The following is a 27,916-nucleotide window of genomic DNA, read 5'->3' on the forward strand; positions in this document are numbered from 1 at the left end:
TTTGGAGAATGCCTAGAATCTGAAGACAGATGTATTGGTTAGGCAGGCACTGATTCTGATTGGGGAGGTTGATAACTTTGGTGGATTGAATTTGGCTCAGTTGTCTAAATATTTCCTATTAAGGACACAGATTATTTGTATAAATTCTTCATGACAGTAATGGAAATTCCATGTATAAAAGGCCCTGTCCCACAAGAAATCTACCATTTTCGATCTCATAAAATCCTAGCTTGCTCATTGGCAATTGTCCATGGCAGCTATAAGTCTTTTAGGTGCTCTAGGGAAACTCTTCCATAATTTCTGCATTTGCTCTTACTGCACAATCTCTAAAGCACATTTCATATCCTCTGTTAAATAAATTAATTGTGTAACTAGCTTTACATGTGGTATATAGATACTTTCCACCAGTATGCAGCTCTCTTGAGATAATGAAATGATCATGCCTACATCATTTACTGTGTTTTTAAAAAATTTTTAAAAATATACAAATTCACAATGTGGGCCAAATTAAGTCATGTTTTCTAGAGAATTAATCAGAGAGAGAAAAATTAACTATATAATGGATGCTACTAACCAGAGTGCTAAATTATGACATAATAGGACAAATATTTTAATTTTTATAGTCAGCACCATCCTAACAACCAGCACCAATTTATTTCTTGCTTCATCAATGTAACATGTGCTTTAAGCTCAGAAGAGATTTTTCTCAGAAGACATTTCTTATTACACATACATATTCTCTTACCCAAACCAGGCTCATCTACCCAAACTACCCTCATCCACATCCATTCACAGACCTTATACAATTCTACTATAGTCACACGTATTAAAAAAGACTCTGCAGATCAAACAGGCCAGGTGAATCATTCTTTCAAATCTTGCTCTTATTTAGCTTCAGGATATAGAAAGATCTTAAAAAGAGATTTGAAAAGTCAGTTATGTCTTCGATTAATTATCTTATTTCAAAACTAGAAGTAGAAACTGAGTCCTGGGAAAGGTCAATATAATAGAAATATGGCATATTTTTCTGAAACAGGAGAAATTTTAAAATATGAGGAAAGGAGAGAAGTCTAAAGATATTCTATGCAAGAATTCTAACAGTTAATCTAATAAAGGGTAAAGAGTAAACATTAATAGAAATGGAAATCACTAATGTTTCAGAAGAAAATCTACATAGTATTTATAAAATAAAAATATTTCTTATAAATATCTTAAAAATATAAAAGAAATATTTATAAAATAATTATAAACGCTTAAGAAAAAATGTCTGCATATAAAAAAATCCCCATAACTTAGCACTTCTTCTGTATAAGAAAAAAAATCCATTATTTAATCCTACAGAAGAATATTAAAATTTTCTGGATACAACAACTGAACTGAATATCATGTATAGCAATGGGATGTACATTTCTCGGTGGAACAAGAAAAATGCAAATGAACATTATAAGGCTGGAGTAACTCTGTAACTGAAGGACTAGCATCTTTGCTACCACCTGGGACTCTGGGAGGTTTAAATTTCACTGACGTGAAGGGCAAAAAAAAATGAGTTTTCTTATAAAGCTATTTAAACGTATATAAAGCATTAATCACCAACAGAATAAGAACTTAGAGCCACTGTTGTTGATGGGAAGAATGACAACTCCCTTTAAAATAAATGGTCAGAAAGTAATCCCATTATTTTATCTCCCACAGTCTTTAATGTGTTATTGAATTTTTTTTTGTGATGCATGTCAAATGTGGTGTTTGTATTTCAAGTTTACTTCTAGATAATTAAGAAAATCAATGAGGCGCCTGGGTGGCTCAGTAGGTTAAAGTCTCTCCCTTCGGCTCAGGTCATGATTCCAGGGTCCTGGGATCCAGTTGCGCATTGGGCTCTCTGCTCAGCAGGGAGCCTGCTTCCTCCTCTCTCTTTCTCTGCCTGCATCTCTGCCTACTTGTGATCTCAGTGTGTCAAATAAATAAATAAAATCTTTAAAAAAAAAAAAAGAAAATCAATGATTTAAAATTCAAGGACTGTTTACATTAGTGTTTATATTTGGAGCATCTATATATTATCTAGTTAAATACATCAATGTCAATAATATAACTTGAAAATAATAATAAAACTAATTTGATTGTATTAGAAGTGCATTCTAATTATCATTAAAATATATAATATTGAAAGAATGTATATGCATATAACCAATAAATGAATATGACAATGTACATGTATATCATGTATTACATTTAATATTTCTCTCCCCTCAACCTTGAAATTTACTTTTACTCTAATGTGATATATTTTTATTAAAGATGATAGAAATACATTGAAAAAATGGTCTAAAACCCATATTACCATACATACCCAGTTTTCACCTTTTCTGGCACATTTTAAAAGCCAGCCTTAATACATGGAGACTAAACAACATGCTACTAAACAATGAACTGATCAATGAAGAAATCAAAGAGAAAAAAAAATACATGGAGACACATAAAAATGAAAACAGATGGTACAAAATCCTTGGAATACAGCAAAAGCAGTTCTCAGAGGGAAGTTTATTGCAATACAGGCTTACCTCCAGAAACAAGAAAAATCTCAAATAAACAACAATTCCTTACACTGAAAAGAACTAAAAGAAGTAGAATAGAGGGAAGATGGTGGAAAGGTAGGGAACCTGCATTTATCTGGTCCCTTGAATTCAGGTAGATATCTATCAAATCATGCTGAACTCCTGTAAATTCAAACTGAAAGCTAAGAAAAGAACGGCTGCAATTCTACAAATAGAAAAGCGACCACTTTTTGCAAGCAGTGTGAAACCCTTCAGGGAACAAAAGCCACACAGAGCAACCCAAAGCAGCTTCACTGAGCTTGGCTCCCTGGTAAGGGGGAGAGAGGTGCAACTCTGCCCAGGCAAAGACACCTGAGAATCGGTGCACCAGGCCTTTCCCCCAGAAGACCAGCATGAACATCAGGCAAATATCAAGTTTATGGATCACATGGAACTGAAACACTCCTGTGCTAGGGAAAAGTAGTATACAGAATTTGAGATTTTTTTCTCATGAGTATTTATTCTCTCAGTTTAATTTTTCTTTCTTTTTTTTCCTTTCCAATTAGTTTCTTTTTTCCTTTTCATTTCTTCCTGGTTCAGTTGTGGTAGTTTATATGTCTCTAGGAATGCATCCATTTCTTCCAGATTGTCAAATTTCTTGGCATAGAGTTGCTCATAGTATGTTCTTATAATTGTTTGTATTTCTTTGGTGTTAGTTGTGATCTCTCCTCTTTCATTCATGATTTTATTTATTTGGGTCCTTTCTCTTTTCTTTTTGATAAGTCTGGCCAGGGGTTTATCAATCTTATTAATTCTTTCAAAGAACCAGCTCCTAGTTTCATTGATTTGTTCTCCTGTTCTTTTGGTTTCTATTTCATTGATTTCTGCTCTGATCTTTATGATTTCTCTTCTCCTGCTGGGTTTAGGCTTTCTTTGTTCTTCTTTCTCCAACTCCTTTAGGTTTAGGGTTAGGTTATGTATTTGAGACCTTTCTTGTTTCTTGAGAAAGGCTTGTACCACTATATATTTTCCTCTCAGGACTGCTTTTGCTGTGTCCCACAGATTTTGAACCATTGTGTTTTCATTATCATTTGTTTCCATGAATTTTTTCAATTCTTCTTTAATTTCCTGGTTTACCCATTCATTCTTTAGAAGGATGCTGTTTAGTCTCCATGTATTTGCGTTCTTTCCAAATTTCCTCCTGTGATTGAGTTCTAGCTTCAGAGCATTGTGGTCTGAAAATATGCAGGGAATGACCTCAATCTTTTGATACTGGTTGAGACCTCATTTATGACCCAGGATGTGATCTATTCTTGAGACTGTTCCATGTGCACTAGAGAAGAATATGTATTCTGTTGCTTTGGGATGAAATGTTCTGAATATATCTGTGATATCCATCTGGCCCAGTGTGTCATTTAAGGCCTTTATTTCCTTGTTGATCTTTTGCTTGGATGATCTGTCCATTTCAGTGAGGGGAGTGTTAAGGTCCCCTACTATTATTGTATTATTGTCGATGTGTTTCTTTGACTTTGTTATTAATTGGTTTATATAGTTGGCTGCTCCCACGTAAGGGGCATAGATATTTAAAATTGTTAGCTCTTCTTGTTGGACAGACCCTTTGAGTATGATATAGTGTCCTACTTCATCTCTTATTACAGTCTTTGGCTTAAAATCTAATTGATCTGATATAAGGATGGCCACCCCAGCTTTCTTCTGATGTCCATTAGCATGGTACATTGTTTTCCACCCCCTCACTTTAAATCTGGAGGTGTCTTCGGGTCTAAAATGAGTTTCTTGTAGGCAACATATTGATGGTTTTTTTTTTTTTTTAAATCCATTCTGATACCCTGTGTTTTTTGATTGGGGCATTTAGCCCATTAACATTCAGGGTAACTATTGAGAGATATGAATTTAGTGCCATTGTATTGCCTGTAAGGTGACTGTTAGTGTATATTGTCTCTGTTCCTTTCTGATCTACTACTTTTATGCTCTCTCTTTGCTTAGAGGACCCCTTTCAATATCTCCTGTAGAGCTGGTTTGGTGTTTGCAAATTCTTTCAGTTTTTGCTTGTCCTGGAAGCTTTTTATCTCTTCTTCTATTTTCAATGATAGTCTAGCTGGATATAGTATTCTTGGCTGCATGTTTTTCTCATTTAGTGCTCTGAATATCTCACGCCAGTTCTTTCTGGCCTTCCAGGTCTCTGTGGATAAGTCTGCTGCCAATCTAATATTTTTATCATTGTATGTTACAGACTTCTTTTCCTGGGCTGCTTTCAGGATTTTCTCTTTGTCACTAAGGCTTGTAAATTTTACTATTAGGTGATGGGGTGTGGACCTATTCTTGTTGATTTTGAGGGGCGTTCTTAGCATCTCCTGGATTTTGATGTTTGTTCCCTTTGCCATATTAGGGAAATTCTCTCCAATAATTCTCTCCAATATACCTTCTACTCCCCTCTCTCTTTCTTCTTCTTCTGGAATCCCAATTATTCTAATGTTGTTTCGTCTTATGGTGTCACTTATCTTTCGAATTCTCCCCTCGTGGTCCAGTAGCTGTTTGTCCCTCTTTTGCTCAGCTTCTTTATTCTCTGTCATTTGGTCTTCTATATCACTAATTCTCTCTTCTGCCTCATTTATCCCAGCAGTAAGAGTCTCCATTTTTGATTGCACCTCATTAATAGCTTTTTTTATTTCAACTTGGTTAGATTTTAGTTCTTTTATTTCTCCAGAAAGGGCTTTTATCTCTCTGGAGAGGGTTTCTCTAATATCTTCTATGCCTTTTTCGAGCCGGGCTAGAACCTTGAGAATCGTCATTCTGAACTCTAGACCTGACATATTACCAATGTCTGTATTGATTAGGTCCCTGGCCTTTGGTACTGCCTCTTGTTCTTTTTTTTGTGGTGAGTTTTTCTGCCTTGTCATTTTGTCCAGATAAGAGTATATGAAGGAGCAAATAAAATACTAAAAGGGTGGCAGGGACCCCAGGAAAATGCGCTTTAACCAAATCAGAAGAGACCCCAAATTGTGGGGGGGAGAAAGGGGATAAAAAGAAGTTCAGAAAAAAAAAATTTTAAAAAGAAAACAAATAAAGAAAAAATATTAAAAAAAAAATATATATATATATATACATTAGATAAACTAGTTAAAAAACGTTAAAAAAAAGGTAAAAGTTAAAAAAATTAGCAAAAGAAAAAATAAAATAAAATAAAATTAAATTAAATTAACCGCAAGACTAAAGAATCATGGGGAGAAAGCCATGAGTTCTGTGCTTTGCTTTCTCCTCCTCTAGACTTCTGCTGTTCTCCTTGGTAGGTGAACTTGGTCTTGGCTGGATTTCTTGTTGGTCTTCTGGGGGAGGGGCCTATTGTAGTGATTCTCAAGTGTCTTTGCTCAAGGCGGAATTGCACCGCCCTTACCAGGGGCCGGGCTAAGTAATCCATTCAGGTTCGCTTTCAGGAGCTTTTGTCCCCTGAATGCTTTCCGTAGAGTTCTGGAGGACGGGAATGAAAATGGTGGCCTCCCAGTCTCCAGCCTGGAGGAGCCAAGAGCTTGGGGCCCCACTCCTCAGTGCGCCCTCAGAGAAAAGAGCCCAATCACTCCTGTCTCCCTGGCCTCTGGCTGCGCTCCAATCTCACCCTGCCTGAGACCAGTTCAAGGTAACCCCAAGCTGAGAGCTCACTCCTTGGCTCTGTCTCTGTAGCTGGCTTCCCCAGTCTAATAACCTGTGAGCTCTGTGACACTCAGACACCCCCAATCCTTCCATGACCCCGCAGGACCTGGGGCCATGCTGACCCCGTGTGGACTTCACCCCGGTTTAGCCTCTGGAGCGATGTCCCTCAGTGGAGCAGACTTTTAAAAGTCCTGATTTAGTGCTCCGTTGCTCCGCCGCTTGCCGGGAGCCGGCCCCTCCCCCCGCAGTCTGTCTTCCCGTTGCTTTGGATTCACTTCTCCGCCGGTCCTACCTTTCAGAAAGTGGTCAATTTTCTGTTTCTAGAATTTCTGTTCTTCTTCTCTTCGATCTCCCATTGGACTTGTAGGTGTTTGCAATGGTTTGATAAGCTATCTAGCTGATGTCCTGCTACCTGATGTAGTCTCAGCCTGCTACTTCTCTGCCATCTTGACCTTTTTTCCTTTTCAAATAGTTCTTTCCTTCTTTCAACTAGTTTCAACTAGCTTCTTATCAACTTTTTGTTTTTAAGTCTTTTTTTAATCTTCATTTTGATATTTACATTTTATAGATATATTTTTCATTTCTGGCTTCCTTTTACTATACTCATTTTTGTATATATATAAGTTCTTCTTTCTTTACAGTTTTGGAGTTTAGTGTGTTCTAAAAAACAAACCAAAATACACCCAGGACCAAGTGTATCACCCTGTTTTTTCCACTTGTGAGATTATATTCTTTTCTCCCCCACCTTTTCCTTTTTCTTTTCTTTCTTTTATTTTTTCCCTTTTTTTCTCTTTTAGTTTCTGACCTCTTCAGATTTGTCTAGTGTGTTGATATAGTTTTATTTTGTTCTCTCGTTCATCTAGTCTCTGGATAAAATGACTAGAAGGAGAAATCCACAACAAAAGAAAGAACCAGAGGTAATACTGTCTGCCATCAATCTAATCAATATGGATATAAATAAAATGTCAGATCCAGAATTCAGAATAAATGATTACAAAGTTACCAGCTGGGCTTTAAAAAAAAAAAAGCATAAAAAACACTAGAGAATCTCTTAGTGCAGAAATAAGATCTAATCAAGCCAAAATTAAAAATGATTTTATGGAAACACAGTCCAAAAATGGATGCTCTAACAGCTAGGGTAAATGAGGCAGAAGAGAGAGTCAGTGACATAGAAGACAAAATGGTGGAAAGGAAGGAAGCTGAGGAAAAGAGAGGAAAACAACTAATGGACCATGAGGGAAGGATTTGAGAAATCGGTGATACCATAAAGTGAAACAATATTAGAATTATTGGGGTCCCAGAGGAAGAAGAAAGGGAGAGAGGGACAGAATATAAATTTGACCAAATCATAACTGAGAATGTCCCTAATCTGGGGAAGGAACAAGTATTCAAGTCCAGGAGGCAGAGAGAACCCCCCTAAAAATCAATAAAATAGGTCAACACCCTGACATTTAATAGAGAAGTTTGCAAACTTCAGAGATAAAGAGAAAATCCTGAAAGCAGCTTGAGACAAGAGGTCCTTAAAGTACAAGGGTAGGAACATTAGACTGGCAGCAGACCTATCCACAGAGACCTAGCAGGCCAGAAAGGGCTGGCCTGATATATTCAGGGTATTAAATGAGAAAAACATGTAGCCCAGAATACTTTATCCAGCTCTCATTCAGAATAGAAGGAGAGATAAAGAGCTTCCAGGACAAACAGAAACTGAAAGAATTTGTGATCACAAAACCAAACCTATAAAAATATTAAAGGAGATCCTGTAAGCAAAGAGAGAGCTCTAAAGTAATACAGACCAGAAAGAAACAGAGACAATATACAGAAACAAGGATTTTACTAAATTCCTACCTTTCAATAGTTACTCTGAAAGTAAATGGGCTAAATGCTCCAATCAAAAGACACAAGGTATCAGATTGGATAAAAAAGCAAGACCATCCATATGTTGTCTATAAGAGACTCATTTTTGACCCAGAGACACCTCCAGATTGAAAGTGAGTGTGTAGAGAACTATTTATCATGCTAATGAACATCAAAATAAAGCTGGGGTAGCAACTTTTTTTCAGTCAAATTAGATTTTAAACCAAAGATATAGTAAGGAATGAAGAGGGACACTATATCATACTTAAAAGGTCTACACAACAAGATTTAACAATTATAAAAATTATGCTCCTAACTTGGAAGCCACTAATTACATAAGCCAATTAATAACAAATTTAAAGAAATACACTGATGATAATAAAATAGTAGGGGACTTTAACACCCCATTCACTACAATGGACAGATTATCTAAGCAGATGATCAAGAAGGAAACAAGGGATCTGAATAACACGCTTAACCAGATAGACTTCACAGATATATACAGAGCATTCCATCCTAAAGCAACAGAATGCACATTCTTCTTGAGTGCACGTGGAACATTCTCCAAAATACTGGGTCATAAATCAGGTCTCAACTGGTACCAAAAGATTGGGATTATTCCCTGCATATTTTCAGACAACAGTGCTTTGAAACTTGAACTACATTACAAAAGGAAATATGGAAAAAACTCAAATATATGGAGGTTAAAGCACATCCTATTAAAGAAAGAATGGATCGACCAGGAAATTAAAGAATTTAAAAAATTCATGATGAAATTCAAATGAAAATGAAAACACAACAGTTCAAAACCTTTGGAATGCAGCAAAGGTGGTCCTAAGAGGGAAGTATATAGTACTACAAACCTTTCTCAAGTAATAAGAAAGGTCTCAAACAACCCAACCTAACACCTAAAGGAGCTGGAGAAAGAACAGCAAACAAAGTCTAAACTAAGCAGAAGAAGAGAAATAATAAAGATTAGTGCAGAAATCAATGAAATAGAAACCAAAAGAACAATAGAACAGATCAACAAAACTAGGAGTTGGTTCTTTGAAAGAATTAATAAGATTGATAAACCACTGGCCAGACTTATCAAAAAGAAAAGAGAAAGGACCCAAATAAAATCATGAATGGAAGAGGAGAGATCACAACCAACACTGAAGAAATACAAACAATTATAAGAACATATTATGAGCAAGAATAAGTCAACAAATTAGGCAATCTGGAAGAAATGGACACATTCCTAGAGCTGTATAAACTATGAAACCTGAACCAGAAAGAGAAAACCTGGACAGATCCATAACCACCAAGGAAACTGAAGCAGTAATTTTAAAAAAATCTCCCAACAAACAAAAGCCCAGGGCCAGATGGCTTCCCGGGGGAATTCTACCAAACATTTAAAGAATTAATACCTATTCTTCTGAAACTCTCCAAGAAATCAAAATGGAAGGAAAACTTCCAAGCTCTTTTTATGAGGCCAGCATTACCTTGATCTTAAGACCAACAAAAACCCTACTAAAAAGGAGAATTACAGATCAATATCCCTGATGAACATGGATGCAAAAATTCTAACCAAAATACTAGCTAACAGTACAGGATCCAAGAGTACATTGAAAGGATTATTCACCACGACCAAGTGGAATTTATTCCTGGGATGCAATGGTTCAACATTCACAAATCAATGAATGTGATACACTAGATTAATAAAAGAAAGGAGAAGAACCATACGATCCTCTTAATAGATGCAGAAAAAGCATTTGACAAAAGTATGGCATCCTTTCTTGATTAGAACTCTTCACAGTGTAGGGATAGAGGGTACATACCTCAGTATCATCAAGGCTATGGAAAAACCCACAGTGAATATCATTCTCAATGGGGAAAAACAGAGCTTTTCCCCTAAGGTCAGGAACATGGCAGGGATGTCCACTATCAACACTGCTGTTCAACATAGTACTAGAAGTTCTAGCATCAGCAATCAGGCAACAAAAGGAAATGAAAAGCATCTGAATCAGCAAAGAAGTCAAACTCTTACTCCTTATAGATGACATGATACTCTACATGGCAGACCCAAAGACTCTATCCCCAAAATGCTAGAACTCATACAGGAATTCAGTAAAGTGTCAGGATAGAAAATCAGTGCACAGAAATCAGTTGCATTTCTATATACCAACAGGGAGACAGAAGAAATAAAAATTAAGGAGTTGATCCCATTTACAATTGCCCCCCAAAACCATAAGATAGCTAGAAATAAATCTAACCAAAGAGGCAAGAGATCTGTAAGCAGAAAACTACAGAATACTCATGAAAGAAATTAAGGAAGACACAAAGAAATGGAAAAACATTCCATGCTCATGGACTGGAAGAACAAATACTTTCAAGATGTCTATGCTACTTAGAGCAATCTACAAATCATAGAGGAAAACACAGGCAGCAACCTCTTTGTCCTCTGCCACAGCAACTTTTTTGCTAGACATGTCTTCAAAGACAAGGCAAACAAAAGCAAAAATGAACTATTGAGACTTCATCAAGATAAAAAGCTGCACAGGCACACCTGGGTGGTTCAGCTGATTAAGTGTCTTCCTTTGGCTCTGGTCATGATCCCTGGGACCTGGGATTATGCCCCACATCACACACTCCACTCAGTGGGGAACGTACTTCTTCTCCCTCTCTTGCTCCCCCCTGCTTGTGCTTGGTCTCTCTGTCAAAATAAATAAATAAACTCTTCAAAAGAAAAAAGAAAAAAGAAAGCTTCTGCATAGCAAAAGAAATTCAACAAAACTGAAAGGCAACCTACAGAATGGGAGAAGATATTTCGCAAATGACGTATCAGCTAAAGGGCTAGTATCCAAGATCTGCAAAGAACTTATCAAACTCAACACCCAAAAAACAAATAATCCAGGCAAGAAATGGCTAGAAGACATGAACATACATTTCTCCAAAGAAGACATCCAGATGGCCAACACACGAAAAAATGCCTCACATCACTTGGCATCAGGGAAATACAAATCAAAACTACAATGAGATACCACCTCACACCAGTTAGAATGGCTAAAAGGAACAAGTGAGGAAATAACAAATTTTGGCGAGGTTGCAGAGAAAGAGGAACCCTCTTACACTGTTGGTGGGAATGCAAGCTGGTACAGCCACTCTGGAAAACAGTATGGATTTCCTCAAGAAATTAAAAGTAGAGCTACCCTACGATCCAGCAATTGCACCACTAGGAATTTACTCCAAAGATACAAATGCAGTGATCTGAAGGGACATCTACACCCCAATGTTCACAGCAGCAATGTCCACAATAGCAAAGTTCGGAAAGAGCTGAGATGTCCACCGACAGATAAATGGATAAAGAAGAAGTGATATATATATATATATATACACATATATATCACTATATATATATACACACACACACATATATAAATATATATACATATATATAAATATTATATATATACATATATATATAAAAATACGTAATAGTACTCAGCCATCAGAAAGGACAAATGCTTACAATTTGCATCCATGTGGATGGAACTGGAGGGTATTATACTGAGTGAAATAAGTCAACCAGAGAAAGACAATCATCATATGGTTCTATTCATATGTGGAATATAAGAAACAGCACAGAAGATCATAAGAGAAAGGAGCGAAAAATGAAAGGGAAGTCCTCAGAAAGGGAGAAAAACCTGAGAGACTTTTAACTATAGAAAATAAACTGAGTGTTGTTGGAGGGGAGGTGTGTTGGGGGATGGGGTAATTGAGTGATGGGCATGAAGGAGGGCACATGATGTGATGAGCATGGGGTGTTATAAACAACTGATGAATTACTGAACTTTGTATCTGACTAATGATATACTATATGTTGGCTAATTGAATTTAAGTAAAAAGAAAAAAAATGTAGCTAGAGTAATAAAACAAATGTTACAAAAGATAAAAAAAAAAAAAAAGAACTATAAAAAGAAGAAAAAACAAAGCCCAAAGGTGGTAGAAGAAAGAAAATAATAAAGATTAGAACAGAAGTAAGACAAACAAACAAAGAAAAAACAACAGAAATAATCAATGAAATGAAGAACTGGTTCTTTGAAAAGATAAACAAAATTGATAAACTTTTAGCCAGATTCATCAAGGAAAAAAAAAAAGAACACAAATAAATAAAATCAGAAATGAAGGAGGAGAAATAACAACAGACTCTGGAGAAATAGAAGGAATTATAAGAGAATATTATGAAAAAGTATATGTCAACAAATTGGACAACCTACAAGAAATTGATAAATTCCTAGAAACATATAACCTTCCCAGACTAAATCAGGAAGAAATAGAAAATCTGACTAACTGATCACTAGTAATAAAATTGAATCTGTAATGAAAAAAACTCCCCAAAAAACAAATGTCAAAGGCCAGATGGCTTCACAGATGAATTCTACCAAACATTTAAAGAAGAGTTAAGGCTTACTCGCCTCAAAGTATTAAAAAAATATATAAGTGAAAAGAAAACTTCCAGATTTATTCTGTGAGGCCAACATTACCCTGATACCAAAACCAAAGATACTACAAAGAAAAGAAAAAAAAGGGCCAATATCTCTGATGAACATTGATGTAAAAATTCTCAACAAAATATTAGCAAACTAAATTCAATAATAAATTAAAAATATCATTCACCAGAATCAAGCGGGATTTATTCCAAGTATACAAGTGTGGTTTAATATTCACAAATGAATCAGTACACTACATCACATTATAAGATAAAGGAAAAAAAAACAGGATCATTCTGATAGATGTAGGAAAAGCATTTGACAAATACAATATTCATTCATAATAAAAATTCTCAATCAAGTGTATTTAGAGAGAATATGCCTCAACATAATAAAAGTCATAGATGAAGAACCCACAGGTTCTCATACCCAATGATGAAAAACTGAGAACTTTTCCCCTAATATCAGGAACAGACAAGGATGTTCATGCTCACCACTTTCATTCAGCATCGTATGGGAAGTCCTAGCCATGGCAATCAGACAAGAAGAAAACAAAAGTTAGTCATTGGTAAAAAGGAACTAAAACTGTCACTATTTGCAGATGGCATGATGCTATATACATAGAAAACCCTAAAGACTCCACCAAAAAACTTCTACAACTGATAAATAAACTCAGTAAAGTCTCAGGGTACAAAATTAATATATAGAAATATGTTGCATTTCTATGCACTAATAATGAAGTGGAAGAAAGAGAAATTAAGAAAAGCACCTCATTCACAATTGCACCAAAAATAATAAAATACTTGGGAATAAACTTAAGGAGGTAAAAGGCCTGTACTCCAAAATCTATAAAACATTGATGAGAGAAATTTAAGGTGACACAAAGAAACATCCCATGCTTATGGATGGGAAGAATTAATACTGTTAAAATATCTGTACTACCCAAAACAATCTACGGATTGGATGCAATCCCTATCAAAATACCAATAGCATTTTTCACAGAAATAGAACAAATGATACTAAAATTTTCATGGAACCACAAAAGACTCCAAATAGCCCAAGCAATCTTGAGAAGGAAGAACAAAGAGGTATCACAATCCCAGATTTCTAGATGTATCACAAAGCTGTAGTAACCAAAACAGTATTGTCTGGCACAAAAATAGACACATTGATCAAAGCAACAGAATAAAGAGTCCCAAAGAAAACCCCAGGCTTATATGGTGAATTAATCAACAACAAAGGAGGCAAGACTATACAGTGGGGAAAAGACAGTATCTTCAACAAATGATGTTGGTAAAACTGGACAGCTACATGCAAGAGAATAAAACTGGACCATTTTCTTAGACCATACACAAAAATAACCAAAAAATGGATTAAAGACCTACGTGTGAGACCTCAAACCAAACCATAAAAATCCTTGAGGAAAACACAGGAAGTACTTCTTTGATATTGGCCTTAGTAATATTTTATTAGCTATGTCTTCTCAGGCAAGGGTAACAAAAACAAAAATAAACTGTTGGGATTACACCAGAATAAAAAGCTTTTGCACAGCAAAGGAAAGCACCAATAAAACTAAGAGAGCCTACTGAATGGGAGAAGATATTTGCAAGTGATATACCTGATAAAGAGTTAATACCCAAAATATACAAAAAACTTCTACAACTCAACATCACTAAACCCAAATAATTTAACTAAAAATGGAAAGAGGACCTGGATAGACATTTTCCCAATGAAGACTTGCAAATGGCCAACAGAAACATGAAGAGATGCACAACATCACTGGTCATTAGGGAAATGCAAATAAAAACCATGATGCGATATCTATCACCTTTCTCCTGTTAGAATGGCTAGAAATTGAAAAGACAAGAAATAAGTATTGGCAAGGATGTGGAGAAAAAGGAATTGTTCATTGTTGGTGAGAATGTAAATTGGTGTAACTGCTGTGGAAACAGTATGGAATTTCCTCAAGAAATTAGAAGTAGAGATACCATATAATCCAGCAATTCCACTACTGGGTATTTAACCAAAGAAAATATAAATACGAATTCAAAAAGGTATATGCACCTCTATGTTTATTGCATTATTTACAATGGCCAAGTTATGGAAGCAACTCAAATGTCTGTTGATAGATGAATGTGTAAAGAAGGTGTGGTGTATATATACAGTGGAATACTACTCAGCCATAAAGAAGAATGAAATCTTGCCATGTGCAACAACATGGATGGACCTGGAGAGTATTGCGTGATATATGTCAGACAAATGATCATATGACTTTACTTGTAAGTGGAACCTAAAAAAACAAAACAAAAAAATGAAAAACTAGACACTTAAATACAGAGAATAAGCTAATAATTGCCAGAAAGGAGGTGGTGGGGGTTGTGTGAAATGTGAAATAGGTTAAGAGGTACAAATTTCTAGTTATAAAATAAATAAATCATGGGTATGAAAAGTATAGCATTGGGAATATAGTCATTTGGTGACAGATGGTGACTACACTTACGGTGACCATTGAGAAATGTACAGAATTGTTGAATCACCATGTTGTACACCTGAAACTAATATAACTTTATATGTTAATTATACTTCAAATCCATTCATATACACATCCATGCTGGCCAGCCTTAGCTTTTGAGGTAACTCTTATAAAATTGGAACACAAACAAAAATTCTAATTAAAATGCTATTAAGATTAACACACATAACATGTGAAAACTAGAAATACTGGCATGCATAAATACACTAAAATGGTAAGTACTGAAATCAAAGCTACTCGAATATTTTATATTTCTATTTTTTTAAAAAACATTAAGACCACTAATGTAAATTTCCTCAAGACAAAAAAAAATGTAATAGTCCCTCCTAATTTATAAATAACCTAATTTTAGATTAGAATTTATATAGTCTAATTATATTTAACTACTGATAGTCAATGTACTTTCTATATGGCCTATGGGATTACTAAAGCCAGCAGCAGCAGTTTCAAAAAAAAAAAAAAGCAAACTGTTTTCTGTTTATTGCACCTGTGAGTAAAAATACTTGAGTTCACTGTCACTGCTTTCAGGATCTGCAGTTCAAGAGAAAGTTATGAAGCAGTATGCCCGTGGATTTCCCTACAAGCTAGGAAAGAAAAGTCAGTTATAATTCAAGGCCTAAAGTGCCTGTCCAGCCGATTACAAATTCAGGAGGATTCTGAAAAATTGAATGAACCCAGGTCTTTAATCTGTCACAGAGCCTATGCCAACCCTGCGTAAAACTGCACACTCTGAGCTGGAGAAAATAAAATAAAATATGCCTCTAGAAGCTTGGTCATAGGTCTTCTGTGCACTGACTAAAGCATGCTGAGGATTTTCTCAGCTGTTCTGGACTCCACGGGACAGAGACAAAAACAGCAGGCAAACAGCATAAGGGAGATATATAGTGTCAGGAAGAATGACGAGTAGCATTAGCTATTGCAGAAAAAGAAAAAATAAAAAAGTCAGTAGTTCTCATCGGAAATGTGACCGAAGTGGAAAAGGGCCCCCAGAACGAATGGCGAAGTTAGTGTACGTACACACACACTCCATGCCCTCGCGTGCATGCCAATGCTTGCAGCCGTCACACTTCGGCCCTGTGGCTCCGGGGCGGCATGTGCAGAGCCCTGTGATCGGGTCACAGGGGACAGGCAGCGAGCCGTGGGGGTCACACTCACATTCTTGGCAGGAACCTCCAGGGCTGCTGGGGCTACCAGTATAGCCAGGGGCACATCTGGATTTAAACAGTGAAAAAGCAGAAGAGATTAATAATATGTCACATCTCTCAATTGTTTTGTTTGTGTTGTGTTGGATGGAACCAAACTGATACTAAGAGTCAATAGATCGGGAGCCAGTACACTTTTCCTGTAAAGAATTAGCCAGGACCGATTTTACACTTTTCCAGATCAAGATGCAAAATCAAAATCATTTGGTGAGAAAGAAATACATTTAGTTCTAAGCATTTTTTTGGCTGATGGAATTCAAGACGTAATAATAATAATAATAATAATATTTGAGTACAAATTATTTTGTAATAGTAATGTATTAATGTAAAATCAATCTACTAACAAGAAGGAAGTTCTTATTAAGGTATCAAATTTAGTGCTTCCTATCATCACACTGATTGTAAACATTTGCCTGTAACAACCATTGTTAGCTTATAGTATCATGCAGAATCAGGCAAGGGCCAAATTCTGTGGGTCACTTTGCTTACCACTATTCTAGATCATAAACATTGTTTTGAAGTCTTCTTTTTTTAAAATTATAAATAAATAAAATTATACATTGACACCTGGGCTTTCCTAGACTCATGCATTTTAAAGATCAAAATGACCAAATAATTCAACCCACTAATTTTTTTTTAAAAAGATTTTATTTATTTATTTGACAGACAGAGATCACAAGTAGGCAGAGAGGCAGGCAGAGAGAGAGAGGAAGAGAAGCAGGTTTCCCGCAGAGCAGAGAGCCCGATGCGGGGCTTGATCCCAGCACCCTGGGATCATGACCTGAGCCGAAGGCAGAGGCTTTAACCCACTGAGCCACCCAGGTGCCCCTCAACCCACTAATTTTGAACAAAAAGAAGCTAAGTGGCAATAAACTATTAGATTTTCTATTTAACTTTACTTGTCTTTCTATCATATCATCCTCAAGATGGATATTCCATCTTGAAGTAGGTTAATGTTACGGAAATAAATTATGTAACATTAATTTGAGATATTAGAAAGAAAATCCAACTGGATGAACCCAATATGAAATCAATTCATTGACTCTTCCACTCATTCACACATCCATTCACCTAAGTATATACCACTGTGGGTTATGTTTCTGGAAACCTGGTAATAACAAGATCCTAGCAGGACCATATGCTCTGGGTTGCCCAGAATGGTCCCAAATTACCTGTTATCCTAATTTAATTATTAAAACACTTCCTATCTCTCCTTAGAGTGTCCCGGTTTGGACAATAAATTATATATATGGTCAGCTAACTATAATCAACACCCACAGTTTTTGTTCCAGAGACAAGCATGGGAGGAAGTTGAGAGACAGTAGGAGGCTGAAGCCAAAAATTACAAACATTAGGCAGATAATCCCGAACTATCTTCAGTGGAAATTTGCACAGATAATTGTGAAAATTAATATATCTTGTGCTGGTTAGAAAAGGCAATGCAAAAAAAAAAAGTTATCTATAACTAAGCTTTTACACATTTGTGGTTTTAATTGTTATTTTATTTTCAATGTAAGATTATAAATGCTTGACCATTTAAATAAGTCTACTTAAATTATTTCTTAACATTTGCAGGTGAAAGAATTCTATTCTAAGCAGACTGAGATTGATGAAATGCTCAAAGAGTTAATTACAAAAGTAACAAAGATAAAACATGGGGAGGGGTTTCCTACATTACAGGGACACTCAAAACATGTAAGCAATTTTAGACCTGAGCTGATGAGCTTAGGCAGGTCATAAGGTGATTCAAATGATTTAAGAAGCTCTCAGAAGTGGAACAAATTCATTTGGAAAATTACAATAAAAATTTAACCAAGACCTTTGGTTTAATTAGCTGAATAAAAGCAATTTTTCAGGGAAATATAACTTGATCATTTATATGTTAGAGATGATGAGAGTAAAGCTATAACAACATTTGAGAACTGCGAAAATAATTCAAGACATTCATATTTGATAATATATGCCCTGTTCATCTATAAGCTATATGAACTGTCAACTCCTATTGATAAAACATTAATGGATATGAAAAAAAATAAATTTTCTATAATCACATAGGCTTAAGACAGTAATTGTCATTTCACTGCACCCTTCCAGTCTTTTCTATATACATGCATTCATAGATAGTGGGAACATAGATATTTACATGCTTACATAGATAAATGTAGTATACTACTGAATATTTTTCTCATAAATTACTTCAGATAACAGCCTTGGTGTCCAGGGATGCTTTTAGTCATCGTTCTTCTGGTATTTACAAGGGCGTGAAATGAATATTAGCCTAACTATGAATACCAAAGCACATTTTTATATACACATATACATGTGTATATATATATACACACATATATATACACACATATGTGTGTATATGTATATATATGCATAGGTGCATATGTGCATATATATGTACATATATATGTATATATACACATATGTGTATATATATATGGTGGAAATAAACGACTATCTTCGGAGATAGTTTCTACAGATATAAAAATAAAAAATAGTGTGAAAGCATATGAACTATTAGAGAAAATGAAAATAAATTATGAAAATAATGACTACATTTCTACTGTGATCCTTTATTAGATGATCTCTAGGTTTCATGACTGCATACCGTTCACAGTACTGGCCTTCGTATCCCCGTGGGCAAGCGGTGCAACGGTAATCATCAAGGCCTTGCATGACACAGGAAGGGCTAAAACTGAGTTGGAAAGAAAAAAAAAACACTGTAAAAATTCTTTTAACCTATTTATTTTATATATTTAAGTAATTTTGTCTATTATCCAGATGATTAGAACTTATTTGGGGGTAGTTATAAATGGCATATTTATAATTATGTATATGTTTCTAGTCAAGGGTAGGATATCACAACAAAAAATTACCAATAATAGTTGACAAATAAATATGGTAGTTTTTTAATGACTTTGCAATACCTCATACTATGTAAACATTTTGAAATTTTAATAATTGCATGACATCCATAAAAATATTAAGCATGCAGCAAGTGTCCTGTTTTTCATGAATTGAAAGAAAAACAGGAGTAGCATTCACACACATTTGTCTGATAGCAAAGTAAGTATGACTACTTTTCAATTAAAAAAACTGGTCCTCGAAGCTATAGAATTGTTTTCTGAAAACTCAGCCCAAATTGCCACTAGCCCTTCAACACATGAATTGTGAATAAATATTTCACTTAAAGTAAGAGTGCTTTTTCTAATTTACATATGGATTTAAAACTAAATTTATTTTAAACACAAAGGAATGTGATTTCGTGTGAGAAAAGATGGGAAAGCTCTCTACATGAAAATGAATAAGATTTTCTGACAATTTTATGATCTTTTCTACTAAGTAGGTCTTATATAACTTGTCCCGTTCTCACTCTGGCACTGGTAGACCACAGCCAGCCGGGCTTTGCCAGGTTTTCTGATCATCTTACTCTACAAAAGAAACACTTAGCAAGACTTGAAAACTAACCTGTACTAACATGTAATTTTAGGTTGTTACAAACTTCTTTCAAATGTAAGTATAGGATTCCCACTAGATAAAACTGCATGATGCATCAGAAACTTGGAAGGAAAAAAAGAATATATTTGTTGCAAGACGGTAATACTGCAAACACCCTTTTTCTTTGTGTTGGTCTGCTAAAGAAGTTGATGTTGAAAAAGATATATTGTGTATAGACCAGGGCCACAACTCCTATCAGTCAGGGGCTATGATGACCCTATTTTAACTGTCTTCTAGACCATGGAATCAATAGTACATGAATGAGTAATAAACTCTAACCTTTGCGAAGTACGTGAACAAATTGATCTACTCCTCACAAACGCATTATCCAACAAATTTATTTTTTGCCTTCACAAAATAGATCCACAAATACATAATTGACACATTCTGGCAAGCTTTTAGCTCTCTCAGTTAAAGCTTGATGCTGAGAGAATCTGTACACACACATACATACGTGCGCATACACACACTCATATATCACATTTTGAACTCATATATATATATATAATGTATATATATAGGCACTTGGAAACAAGTTTTAGACATTTCAAGTGAAACTCTAGAGAGCCAACCTAATTAAGTTATAATCCTTTATAATAATATATCTGTCTTAATTACTATGCAAGAATGTTATAATTCTCCTTGAAGAGTAGATATAAACTTTTCTGAATTACGATATTATGGTATATTGAATCCCTTCCTTAAATCACATGTAAGGACTTAAGAAGGAGGGCGTAGGGATCACAACTTACTTTAAGTTAGAGTTGATTCTTTCAGCTCAGAACTCCTTCATCTACTCTCCATTCCCATATTATCTGCAGGGCCACTCAGAAATCCTTGTGCTTTTCTGTTGGCGGCCATCTTAGACATTTCCTTATGTCTGCTAACTCCAAATTTGCCTCAAGAGAGTTTCTAAGAGTTGGAGTCTGCTAGTCTGTGTTGTTCCTGTGGATACTATAGAGATTAAATGGCTTCCTGGATCCCACCCTCTTCTTGTTTTTATCCCAGTTCACTGGTTGTTCTTCTTCAGTCTCCTTTGCTGAATATACATCATGCCCTTGACCTCTTTATGTGCTCTACACTTCAGTCTTCAGATTTCTCCTAACCTGTCCTGCCCTCTCTCCCCTCAATGATCACATTCGGGCTTAAAACCTTTGCATCTACCCTAACAGATCTAAAACTGAGTTTCCCCCTCTAAAACAATCCCACTGACCTTTCCATAATTTTCCCTGTCTCAACCATGATCATTCTGTACTTCCATTTGTTTGGCCATAAGCCACAGCTGTCTCCTTTCTCTCACATTCCACATCCACTCTACCTGAAACTGCTGCTCCCGTTGCCATCGCTAACATCATTGCATATCCCTGCTCCAAGCCACCCCTTGCTATTGGAAGACTCTTAGCAGTTAGGACATTTCATTAGCCACTGGAGATTCCCTGAAACATATCTTGGTCATGCTTCTCCCGACACCATTCCCTCTGCACCAGCTGCCCTGAATCCTTGTTGTCTGCCAAGCATGGGCCAGCCTCCAGGACAGTGTACTTGCTTTTTCCTCTGGTGGACTACTCTTTGTCCAGCCAGCCATGTGACTCTCCCCATTACTCCCTTCGTCTCTGCATAAGCCTTTGTTTATGAAGCTCTTCATGAGGCCCCTGGCTAACAGGGCACCCCAGCCACTCTCAGTTCACTGCGGCTGCTTTATTTTCCATGGAGGCACTTGCACTGCTTGATATCACGTTATGCACCTACTGTGTTTTGCTCAACTTTATCGGAGTGTAACTGGCAAATAAAATTTTAACTAAAGTATGCATGGGATGATTTGATATACATAGATGTACAAATTAATTAATGCATCTATCACCCCTGCCTTTTTTGGGGGGTGAGAACACAGATTCTATTTGCTTAGCAAGTTTCAATATAATATAAGTTTCAATATAATAAATATTATCAACTACGTTACCATATTATATATTAGATCTTTAGAACTCATTCATCTTGGGGTGCTTGGGTGGCTCAGTGGGTTAAGCCTCTGCCTTCGGCTCAGGTCATGGTCTCAGGTCCTGGGATTGAGCCCTGCATCCAGGTCATGGTCTCAGGGTCCTGGGATCGAGCCCCGCATCTGGCTCTCTGCTCAGCAGGGAGCCTGCTTCCCCCCTCTTGCTGCCTGCCTTTCTGCCTACTTGTGATCTCTCTTTCTGTCAAATAAATAAATAAAATCTTAAAAAAAAAAACAAAACTCATTCATCTTATAACTGAAAATTTGTATCCTTTTACCAGCCTTTCCCAATTTCCCCCACTCCCCACACCCTGGTAACCACCATCCACAGTCAGTTTCTATGACACCATATTTTTAAAAAAATTCCCAATGTAAATGAAACCACACAGTTTCTTATCTTTCTCTGTCTGGCAAAAGATGTGTGGCGTGTTTGGGAAAGAACAGGGTACTCCAACGTGACATCACTGTAGAAGGGAAGGAAGGGCATTGAAGGGGAGAGGTGGTCAGACTGCAGAGGGCTTACAGTTTCTTCTACTCTGTTGAAAAGTATCTAACTTTTCCTTGAGTAGGTGGTAGAAAACCCTGAGCCAGACTGCACTGTCATGGTAGTTGACAATTTGTCATGGTAAGAAATATTGAAAAACTAATGTGTGGAAGGGAGTTAGTAATCACTAACCATGACTTACTCCTTACTTTTCATTGACTGCACAGATCCAAGCCACTGAAGAGGGGTATCTCAGCTTCCTCCAATAGTCAGAATTTATTTTTGCATCTTGGGAAGAAGGGCCTCTCTTCTTTGCCCTGGATTGTTTCTTTGCTTTGTATTTTAACTCTTCCCTTCTTAGCACACACAGGTCTTTGTTAATTAATGTGCCAAGCTTTAGGTGGTCATATGAGTGGTCATGAAATCACTCTAGTAGATTTGGAATAAAAGTTCTTCTAATAATGTGGGAGAATGAAATTGAATAAAAGTTATAGGATATATACATATTTATAAACATATTTTATATTCTATACACGGAAGTTCTGCGTGTACCAACTTAGGATATTAAAAAACGATTTCTTACAATGGTTGCAGTTAAGGAAGTTTGAAAACCATTGAACTAGCCACTTGGATTTGGTATTTTGATTCTTAGAGGGTCCTTTCCATAAAAACGTACTTAAATTATACAAATCACAGAAAACCAAAATGAAAACACACCTTTCTATTAATCCTGCTAACCGATCAAGGTAGCACTCTTTCTTTTTCCTTCTTGAAAACTCTGAAAGCTATAAACTGCCATCCTTGTAACATAACGTCTGTTTTCCTGGATTGACTGTCAAAACTTCTCTGTGACCCTCACAGGTCATGGCTCCCCTGTGTACTCAGACTTCTCTGAGAGCAGCTGCTTTTCTCCCTGGGGGTATCCTTAGCTGTGTGGTCTCCATTCCCTTGCCTCCCTGACAGTTCCCATCTTGGCTCATCTTTCTTTTCTGGTTTCTCTAGTGTAGGGAATTCTGTCTTTCCTTCTTTCCACATGCTCCCCTTGGGAGACATAACCCTGGGAAATCTTATTCAATTTTAATTCATTTATTAACATATCTCTTCCTTCATCTGCCCTTCCAATTCTATTTCCATTTCCTGCAGCTATTTGCATATTTCCATTTGGACAGATCTTTCATATCAATTTTAACCTATTTGGAACATAAATTGTCTATCCTCTGGAGCAGCTCTTTCCTGGTTTCCCTATTTCGGTTAATCGCACTACCATTTTTGAGGTCAACCTGGCTAACAACATTTGGCTTCAACTCCTGCCTGGCCCGAACTCCTCATGTCTAATTAGTTAGCACTCCTGGAGAGCTGCATTCAACAGTGCTCTCACACCTGTCCCCTCCTCTCCCTTCCTGTTACTATCGCCTACCTTTATGTTCTCATTATCTTTTGCCTAAGTTTGTGCAATAGCTTTTACTAATCGCACTCTTTGCTTTTTCTCTTTTCCTGTTTTAATTCATTTTACACAGCTCTCCCCTAACAGTCTTCCTAAAGTGTAGCTCTGGCCACGTTAACCTTTTTGTTTGTTTGTTCTAACTAAAAACTTGCACTGTTTCCTCATTACAGAGAAAATTAAATAGCAATTTCTTAGATGGGTATTCAAGGATTTCTATAACACGGCCTCCATTCTCCTGTTCATTTGATCTGCTCATTTTCATCTATTTGAACTCCATGCTCCAAACTCTTACTTATTAGTTCTTAAATGTGAAGAACTGTGTTTTCTATTTTCTAAGCTTTTGTTCATGTAAATTCCTGCTATCTCCACTAGTAAAAACATTTTAATCTACTATTTATGATCTATTATAAATGCTACTAATTCTTTCAATATGTTCCTGAAGATCCCAAAATTAAGTGTTATATTTGTACCTTTGAAGTCCCTTTACATTTAGGTTGACTTCTCTTAAGACACATTTTACTGTGAGCCTTTTCAACAGATGTTATGCTTCATTGTTATCAAAGAAATTATCAGTTAATTACTGAATCTTTCTAATCCAATGACTCACATTTTAATAACAATACAATAAATAACATTGTCTTCTTTAAATCTAGTCATCAGAGGGAGTTTAGGGAAAGGAAAATAGAAATGTTATTTTTCATACACCTACCACTCCGTGCTTGCATGAACAAAAAGAACATGTATTTTATCCTCGTCTATATCCCACTTGCCTAAAAATTTACATTTGACAAAAATACCTTTGATTCTCCTAAGCAGGGGGCGAGAGGAGCTTTCAGAAGAAAGGGAGACAATTTACATGAAAATGTTTTCAGAATGTATATAAAGCCAATGATGAAGGAAAAAACAAAAACTGAGTCAGCAGGGGGAAATCATCTATCTCAATTGCTTTGTGGCTCTCATATACTCAAGAAAAGGAGTCCAGGATTCTAATTCTGAACAAACTGCCCTACATTCTTTTCAAAAGTAAATTCTTAGAGGAAAAAACTGCCCTACCAGGTAGAGATTGAAGTCTATAAATCACTTATACTTTCAAGTATAGACAGACTTTGCAACAAGGGTTTTCTTCAATAGATAAACCAGTGCAGAATGTGCAGACAGCACTGAAATAAGATATTCTGGTTTTTGTTTCCCCTTATGGCTATGTTTCCATGGTACCAAGCTCAGACCATCTTAACAGAATGGGACTGTGATTCTGGGAAATATGGGCTTATTTTGGAATGTAAAAATAAGTCACCCTCCTTTAGCTATTTTTTTCAATTATTTTCTTAATAATTCTTTACATATTGTGAATTAAACACACAAAGCAAGTGGAAGGAGTCACAAAAGTCACATAATATGTACCTAAACAATCCTTCATAGTTGAGTTTATGTCAGAACCATATGCAAATACAAGATACTTATAAAAGTGTGTAAAATTACAAACATGTGTACATATGTATCACTTATTGTATAAACATAAATTATGTCAATATTAGTATTTACATTTTAATTAATATTATTTACTTGGGACAGTAAATATTTCCATTATTTTCTAATGGAAAATATTAGAAAATAATTTCCATTATTTTCTAATGGTAAAATAAACCACAGAGCATTATGTGCTCACTTTTGTCATGTTTTTGTATTGTTTAAAAAAATGTCTATCTTAAACTGAGATTTCGTCTATATGGGAAAAAAACAGTTAAATCATAGAAGCCCGTGTGCTACACAGATGGTACTACTGATTGGGAAATTTGGTAATATTTCTTAATCTTACTTGTTGCTGGAAGAAATTAGAGGGCAAGCACATTGCTGACAGTCATTTGGCAATCCCCTGACAATTCCATAATATCCAAGAGCACATCGTTCACAGAAGTCACCAGCAGTGTGATGTTGACAATTCTGTAAAGGAAAAGAGAGAAATTTGTTTTTATTTACTGAGAGTTAGAATGTAATTTGTCATACAGCTCTTCACCTATGAGTATGTGTTCTCCTGTGAATACACACATATCATTGAAGGAGTTCTTGATATATATATACTTTAGAGAGAGAGGGAGAGGGTGTGTGCGGGGCGGTGGGGTGGTGGGGGAGGAGCAGAAGGAGAGAGAGAATCTTAAGCATTCTCCATGCCCAGCACAGGCCCTGACTCAGGCCTCGATCTCACAACCCTGAGATCATGACCCTGGGATCATAACCTGAGCTGAAATCAAGAGTTAGACACTTAATCAACTGAGCCACTGAGGTGCCTCTTGGTATACATATTTTTAAAGAAGTTCTTTCATAAGAGAAACCAATACCAGGCTGTTGTAGCTATACTGACAATAAGAATTTCCTTTCTTTTTTTTCCTATGTCAATCTCTGCATAAATTTTTCTCTTACTGTAATCTAGGGAACATATTTCACACATTTTTTTTTAAAAGATTTTGCTTATTTATTTGAGACAGAATAAGAAAGAGAGAACAGGATGGAGGAGAGGTTGAGAGGGAGAAGCAGACTCCCTGATGTAGAACTTGACCCTGGGACTCCAGGATTATGACCTGAGCCAAAGGCAGTCGCTTAGCCAACTGAGGACCCAGGTGTCCCTACTTCACACATTTCTATAATTTATTACATCATCTGGCCATTTATGTTTCTTCTAGAATGGTGCTAGATAAGTACTAAAAATCCTGGGACCTTGGTGAATGCCTGTCAATGGACTTCCTGAAACCAAACCAAGCATGTATGTTTTAAGAGGCAACAAGAGGCAAAACAAAACAAAACAGAACAAAGGTCACCCAAGTTACTATACTAATGTTACTACTAATGTTACTACCACTAATGTTATCCATCTAATTCTTGCCAGATGTTGATAACTCTTTATATAGAGTGGACCCAATCTGAAACCAGGCATCACAGGTCAAAATTTTCTTTTTCATGTTCGCATAGTGAGAGGCACTTGGGCTATGTGCTTTAAGACATTTCCATAAGGAAATGAGAATAGTTTCAGAATACTGTGTAGTTTTATAATTAAAGTTCTCATAAAGCAAAATTATACTTAACACTTTGCAATAATTCATGCAATGAGGACTTAGGGAGAGCTATATGTCAGGCACTGAGAGGAATCAAGCAAGAGAAAAAGGTAAAATGACATCCAACTCTATACTAATTTACTTCTACTTTGGGAAAATTATTTTTAAAAATGCCAAATAAGAAACAAGGCAGCAGGAATGCAATACTGACTGTTATGTAGAGGAAATGTGATACTTGACTTGGGGAGTTGAGAAAATGGAGGAAAAAGGAGGAATATGGATTGCATTTTAGCTTGATTTTTATAACACAGGGTTTGGAGTGGTTTATAAGGATGAATTATTATAAACAATCTCAAAAGAAAAGTTGAGAAGCAAAAAAGTCAGTAATAAAATAGTTGTCTATGTTATGGAACTGATCTGAGCAACTCAGCTGGAGCTACAGAGACTCCTGTGGGCTCCATGTTGAACTTTGCCCACATCCCCTATGCCGGGCTTTTGGCTTCATTCAAAAGAGAAGCACATATTTACTTTTCATGTGTGTTCTAATGGCCAGACAAAGTTTGGTATTGTATGTGTGGTCATCATAACACACAGTAACTGAAGTCAGTTCCTCCACACTGGAATTATAAATTTTTTTTGGACTTCTCTTGACTCTTTTTTTCAGAGTTTCTGCTCTTGCATAGGGTGAAATCATGACATTACCATGATGGATTTTAGGCCATTGTTTTGGTTTTTACATTTTGGGGGCTATATTTGAAAATGCATTACACCACTTACAGTTGTCTTTTATAATAATGTAAAATGAATCCAGTTTCTTATATAATAGGATATTTACCTCAAATACGCTCAATCTCCACCTCTCAGCAGACAACAGTCCCCTATTTTCAGAGAAGAGGAAGTACTCATTCGAGTGTTCCCTCAGATTCCTGTGAAAGACTTGCCATCTGTCTTGCAGTACTTTCCATCCTTTTAACATTTATTTCTGTCCATAGGAAGTGGTATTTGTCCTTTGTCTGAAGCTACTCTCTTCCTAAACTGGATTCCTTGCCTTTCTGCCTCCCCCTTTTCACCAGCATCTGCATTTTTCCCTTCTTTGCTCATTTTTCCTATTAGCATTTGAGGTTGGCCCAGACTTCTCTAGCTCAAAAATATCTCTGGGGCCTCAGGTCTCTGGAAATTTCCA

General features: G+C 36.1%; 1 protein-coding gene across 2 annotated transcripts in view; it reads right to left on the reverse strand.

Annotated features, from left to right (window-relative positions):
- Positions 1-27,916, reverse strand: part of LAMA2 (laminin subunit alpha 2) — a gene marked incomplete at its 5' end in the record, with an annotated part of 635,124 nt that overhangs the window by 168,993 nt on the left and 438,215 nt on the right. For both annotated transcript variants that reach the window (XM_080805462.1, XM_080805461.1), the window contains 3 exons: positions 16,071-16,264; positions 18,873-18,959; positions 25,503-25,627. In XM_080805462.1, coding sequence (XP_080661588.1) covers positions 16,071-16,264; positions 18,873-18,959; positions 25,503-25,627 — 406 coding nt within the window. The remainder of the gene's footprint in view (positions 1-16,070; positions 16,265-18,872; positions 18,960-25,502; positions 25,628-27,916) is intronic.

This window comes from Martes martes, assembly GCF_963455335.1.
Source record: "Martes martes genome assembly, chromosome: 6".
In the NCBI taxonomy this organism is placed as follows: Eukaryota; Metazoa; Chordata; class Mammalia; order Carnivora; family Mustelidae; genus Martes; species Martes martes.